The sequence below is a fragment of the Lutjanus erythropterus genome, chromosome 3, assembly GCF_056507025.1.
Source record: "Lutjanus erythropterus isolate fLutEry1 chromosome 3, fLutEry1.hap2, whole genome shotgun sequence".
NCBI lineage: Eukaryota > Metazoa > Chordata > Actinopteri > Lutjaniformes > Lutjanidae > Lutjanus > Lutjanus erythropterus.
In genome coordinates this window covers 18,364,328-18,370,654 of record NC_139319.1, presented here as the reverse complement: position 1 = coordinate 18,370,654, position 6,327 = coordinate 18,364,328, and the positions used below count along the sequence as shown (strand labels likewise).

The window sequence follows — 6,327 nt, the reverse complement described above, 5'->3', positions numbered from 1 at the left end:
ATTTCGAAATTGAAATCAAAATTAATTTTGATTGTTTTTTTTATGTAAAACCACTACAAGGACTTTTTAACTGGTTATTAAACAGTCTCAATTGATTACTGATGCCTCTATGTGACCTATGTAAGCTAACAAGCCGCAAGGTGACTGGATATTTCCCGGGCAAATTTACAGTGAGTCGTACGTTAGCAAAAAATGCAGGTATCTTTTGACTGTAGAATCTTCAACACTACATGAAACTGGGTTATTTCGGTGAATACCTTGAAAGTATTGAGTACGGATACCCAGCCCTAGGTGACAGTAGATATATATAGCCTGTGCTTGTCTAACAGCACTTGTCTATAGATGATGTTACCCGGTAAGTTCCTTTAATGAAAATATAATTTGTTCACTGTATCACCTTCTTGTGTTGACAGAATCATAAAAAAAAGATAATAAAAACAGTCACATTGTGATGAATGACAAACAGGTGATGAGGGAACAAATTCTGTAGGCTTAGTGTGAAAAATTCTGGTTTCAACACATTCAAACTTTTCACATTTATTCAGACATAAAGTCTCGAGGTGGCTTTGAGCTTAATTTCTTATGTATGTGAGTGTATGTGTGTGTGTGTGTGCAATTAGAACACAAAGCGTTGTCCAAATTTCCTGACATCTACCAACATAGGTATTGTTGTCCCTTTGAGATGTTTATATATATATGTGTGTGTATATATATATATATACATATATATATATATATATATATATATATATATATATATATATATACACATATATATTCTTGTTTAAAAATCAAAATTGACTAATTAAAATTGAAAACCCATGTGGCTTTGTACTGTACACAGAAATAATAGTTAATGATAAAATATAAAACATGACCTTGCTACTACGATCACAAGCAATTAAGGTTCGACTTCTCGTAAAGTGCTTGTTAAAAAAAAAAAAGAAACAATTTATATTTTAGTGTATTGTAGTTCTTGGCTTTTGTGTTTTTTTTTTTTCTCCTGGTCTTTAGCTGGTGTCCCCAGAAAAAGTGCTTTGGTTGTGAAAAAGTTATCGACCATGTCTTGGCCAAGAACGAAACTTCTTCTACATCAACTCTTCTTCATTGTCCGCGAAAAGAAAAACATGAAAACAGTTGATTATCAGTCAGAACTGATATCAAGATATCCTTTTACTGATCCAATGCATGGATAAGAGAGGTGCAGATTCACAGTTTTTTGTGAGCATCTGCGCAGTAACTCCAGTTTGTTCGGTCTGTCCTGTCCACAGACTCATACCAAAGTGTACCTGTACAGGTGAGAGTATGAGTGATGGGATGTGTGACTGTAGTGTACTGTAAGAGGGGGTCTGAGTCCGCGGCTACACCAGGTTCTCGATCCCGGGCAGAGGCTGCTGTATTGGCACAGGGGGCTCCGTGCTGCCGGCCTGCTGGGCGAGCTGCAAGACGGGCATGTTGCACAGCGGGCACACTTTCCTCACCTCCAACCACTTAATGAGGCACCTGGAGGAAAGAAAACGCGAAATGAATCAGTTTGTTGAAATAATATTACTGTGACACACAAGGGGGAATAAATTATGCATACACAAAAAAAACCCATCAGCATCAGCAATGGCTATCTGCTCTTGGTCTAACCGTTTTTTTAAACATCTGTATCGGACAAAAAATTTCACCATCAGTGCATCCCTTTATCGGATTTTTAAAACCCTCCAACATTGTTAGCGGTAACCTAAAACTCTATCAGGATCTAATGCAGATGAACACCAGACGTTTAATGCTGCAGAAGTGGTTCCTGCAGTTCCTTTGGATGTTTAGTTATTTTTCTCACCAAAAAAATTGAAATGATAGGAATTTATTGTAAATGCCAAAGATTCAAACTGTCCACAGCAGCCGTTACTTTCAGTTTTATAGGATTGATTGGTTCTGTAATGATCAAAGTGGACATTTTATGTGAATGTTCATAAGCTCCTATGAGCTAACCATCAGTGCCCTTTACCCTGCAGTCCTCAGTGGCCCAGGGGCGGTTCAATGCCCCAGCTTTCACCCTCCTTACCCTCAGACAGATGCACTGAATAAGGAGGAAGCGGCTATTCAGGGTCAGTATGTTGTGGCTGTGCATGTGCTGCAGCTAAATGTGGTTAGCTCACGCATTTTCTTACAACCACACTTAACAAGTGGATGAGGTCAAATCTAATGTCATGTAGCACATCAACACATCCAGCTGTGGCCCCAGCAGTGTCAGTAACTGACACACATGCAGATGCAGTTTTATTAAAATGTCTTGTCTGGTGCTCCAGATTACTGTTTAACCCCAGTGGCTCTGTGTTGTATCTGTCGAGTTACTGATTAGTCAATTGACATGAAATGAATTGATGACTGTTCAGTTTTGGTGCTTGTTTTTTTTTTTTTTTTTCGCTGGTTTGGTTCCAGCTTCAACAATGTGAGTTTTGGTGCTTTAGTCTCTAGTTTCATTGTTAATTGAATATCTTTGAGTTTTAGAGCAGAAAAAACAATGTGATGACATAACTCCTTCCTCTGGGATATTTTAACTGGTACCTTTCACTATTAAAAAAAAAAAAAAAAAACTCCGGGTACGATAACACCAAGATAAAAAGTCCTCAATACATATTTTTTAAAAAAATTATGGCTTGAAAAAAATGGTCTTCATTAAATGATAGATCAGATATGTGCAACATTTTTTGTTTGTATAACTTGTATACATTTTCCTTTCAACTCAAAGTGCTAATTAAACTTCAGGCTGCCAGTAGAAACATGAGTAGTAACTTCCAAAAATGCAGCATTAAATATATAATACTTTACTCCTGAATGCAATATTTCACTTTCATTTTTGCAGTTTATTGATTTTAAATTTGTTTGTCTGCATGAGAAGACAGCGTGCTCCTCACCACTGAATGTTTTTGGCAACAGTCTGCTTGGAATGTCTGTTTTTTCCGAAAAACAGCACAGCTTTTTTGCACACACACACACACACACACACACACACACACACACACACACACACACACACACACACACACACACACACACACACACACACACACGCACACGCACAGGGGGTGTTTATACAGTGGATTCAGTGAGTGGTGACCACTCTTGCTGCAACTGGGGGAAAAAACTAGGCCAAGGGAGGTGTCGTGCTGATATAAACAACTCAGTTGAAATGGTCAGGGCACGAGGGGGGAGGTGTGGGATAAACTTGGCTCAAGCAGTCTATCATGTCCTGTGTAGCTCCTCACTTCATGCACACTTGGTTTTAGTTTTGTGTACAAAAATACAGGATATAATTATGAACTTTTTGTCAGGTCACAAACTGCACTCCAGCCAAGCGATGACTTTACAATAACTTCACTTTAGACTCTGAAAAATTTGTCTCTCTTCGTGTTTTTATTCATTTGTTTATTTATTTTTATTTATACTACCTGTGGGTAAAAATGCCAAAGAGAGGGTGAGGAATAAGGAGGCATGTAAATACGCTACTTTGTTAAGGAAATCTGATCTGATCCACGTGTCCTTGACTCTATGTGTGTGAGCACTCGTGTGTGTGTGTGTGTGTGTGTGTGTGTCCATTAATGTCAACAAAACCTTATACTTACTTCCTATGAAAGGCATGTTTGCATGGACAAATCCCCAGCTCGTCTTTCTGTTTGAACTCTTCCAAGCACACTGCACATATCTGAAAAGAAGAAGGGGAGTTAGACATAACCCTGATCTGAATCTGTTGGTTGTTCTTTAATGGTTTGGTTGTTTCGGTCTTAGTCTGAGCCCTGAGATGGCAGATTGGAAACTATCCAAACAACCAAGGTCAAGAACCCATGGAAAAAGACAACTTTAGCCAACATCTGCAAAGAATTTGACACAAACAACAGAGGAGTAACTGACCAGCTATGCACTGTTATATAACTCTGACTCAACTCACACTGGGGACTTGTTCAGTTGGTGGCCAGAGGCTGCCGTTAGCGGCAATGTTTGTTTTTCTTTAAACAAAAAAACTGACAAAGATCACTGTGATGGAGACGAAGAACCAGCTTTTTTCAGCTTTTGTTTCCAGGGTGTGAGACTTAGCGAGACAACAGTGTACCCACAGAATGGTTTTAATGGCTCGTGGAATTCTACCTGAATTTGTGAGTCAGTGATGCTCAATTTACAGCCTGTGGGCCAAATCTGTCTGCCGATAGGGTGCTGGGTGGCCCTTCAACCGTTTTCTAATTCACCCACTGTTTTTTCCCAGGAAGGAACAGACAAGGCTGATCTTTGTGTGATGGCCTTTCAGGCTGTACAAAGTGTAGCAGGATCAGACGGTGAACAATGCAGGGGAAGACAACTATTGGCTGAAGAGAAGTAAAAGTTGCACAGAAATGAGGAAAATTCTGATCCCATCAATGTGTATTTCATACTGAGATGAAAAATGTTTGATGGCTTATGTTGATTAATCATTTCAACATTTCTGTGATTGCATGATAAGAGGTTCCAGCTGTTTAATGTTGTATAAACGCTTTCAAATATTACCAAAGAATTTACAACTAAAATAAAGCTGTAGTTATTGAATTGAGTAAAAATAACATTTATCTGTCACTGCACCAAGTTAATTACGTTAATAAGTTAAGTTAATAAGCCAGCTAATTTGAAAATAAAGAATTTCAAAGAAAGATGAGTTATGGGCCTTGTTCATGTTTATTTGTTTTATCTGATAAATACTATCTGTCATTTAGCAAAAGTGGCCCCCAGGCAAAGCAAGCTGATGATCTCTACTATGAGTCTATAATTTGATTTTTATTATTGTGTCATGTGAAAAAAATACTGTACCAAGCCCAGAAGGCTTACAAGGCACCATGATTTAGAAAAACAGACCAGAAACCAGAGTAGCAACATAAATTACGAGAAACACTCACCAAACACACCATTCCTGTCTGTCATTGTCAGTGCACCAGAACATTTCTGGATTTTGAACAGACGTTTCATTTAATAATAAGCATTCTCAACTCAACATAAAGAGGACAATATAGAGGAAAATATGAGTCTATGATCTCAGTGCTATCAGTCCCACTGACAAGATAAAACGGGTTAATAGTAGCAAAAACTGTTGTCCTATGGCTCTAGCTGGTGTCCTTTTCATGGGTCACTGAGGCAATCCTGATGGACAGGCTGAAGTTGCTCGTCTTTTTAAGTGTTTGTTTTACACTGATAAGATTTTTGTGTGTTCAACAGGTGAGACACCAACAGATCACGACCTGACCTACAAGCTCAGCAACTGTTGTGCTGTGTTTGACATGGTTATTCATACATCTAGAGTAAAATATGGAAGAGATGTATTTTTCAGTTGCCAAATTGTCAAATTTCCCTCATTTTGTTGTCTTATTGAGTCAACTTTATTTCTCATGGGGTGGGTCCCAAAATTTTTGTTTTTTGAAGGTTTTTTGAAGTTTTCCCACCTGACCTGATGTAGGTTTCTGCATGATGACTTTGCTCTATATAAACCTTCTAGGCTGAAGGAGGGGATCTGAGGGCATCTGTGCTCTCACCTTCGCCATCGCTTTTTGCTAACAGCTGAGTTTCCTTTTTAAAGAGCCAGAAAAGAATGTAGATGGAGACGATCTTCAAAACAACTGACAGCTGGTTTATCTTCAGTGTATCCTAGGTACAATCCAGGATTATTTCATTACACTTCCAGATAAATTTGTGAGAATCAGTTGGAGTAGTATGAAGCATAATGGTAACCAAACACGAGCCACACTGTCGCAGCCATCCACATATCCAATTTTGGCCAGTGACATCAGGCCAGGCAGATGTTCTTGCCACCCACATCTTCTAAGTCATCCCAGAGGATCCCATGGTCTGCCCAGACGGGATATAGAATCCCTCTGGCATGTTCTGACTCTTCTCAGCATCACCTCCTATTTAGAGGTACCTACATATCCACGGGGATATATATACTGGGCGTGCAGGAGCCATTCTAACCTGAAGGCATTACTGCCTCAGCCGTTTCCTTTTAAAGCAAAGGAACTAAAGGATGAGAGCTTGCTGTCACCCTACAGGTAAGCCCAAAACCCTGCAAAGAAACTTTTGCAAACTTTTATATTAGGGATGGTGACCAAAGGTGAGAGCCAGCATAAACTGACTTGTGAAGAGGAAGTTTATGGTGTCTTGATTCACCAAAGTCTTGTATTGACACTCTGGGGATGCTGCATTTATTCTCAATGTCACTCTCACGCTCTGCCTCATCTTCACTTTCAAAAGACAGGCTCTGTAACCAGGGCACTAACCTTTTACTGTCTGCTGACTGAGTGGTAATGCAGGAGAACATTATGT

At 39.2% G+C, this 6,327-nt stretch overlaps 1 protein-coding gene across 2 annotated transcripts in view; it reads right to left on the bottom strand.

Annotated features, from left to right (window-relative positions):
* Positions 1-742: 742 nt before the first annotated feature.
* The window catches only part of rnf24 (ring finger protein 24), a 37,981-nt gene continuing 32,396 nt past the window's right edge, over positions 743-6,327 (bottom strand). For both annotated transcript variants that reach the window (XM_084715259.1, XM_084715257.1), the window contains exons 5-6: positions 3,615-3,694; positions 743-1,503 (exon numbers count right to left, since the gene is read on the bottom strand). In XM_084715259.1, the coding sequence (XP_084571385.1) occupies positions 1,362-1,503; positions 3,615-3,694 (222 nt within the window). In that variant the 3' untranslated portion in view covers positions 743-1,361. The remainder of the gene's footprint in view (positions 1,504-3,614; positions 3,695-6,327) is intronic.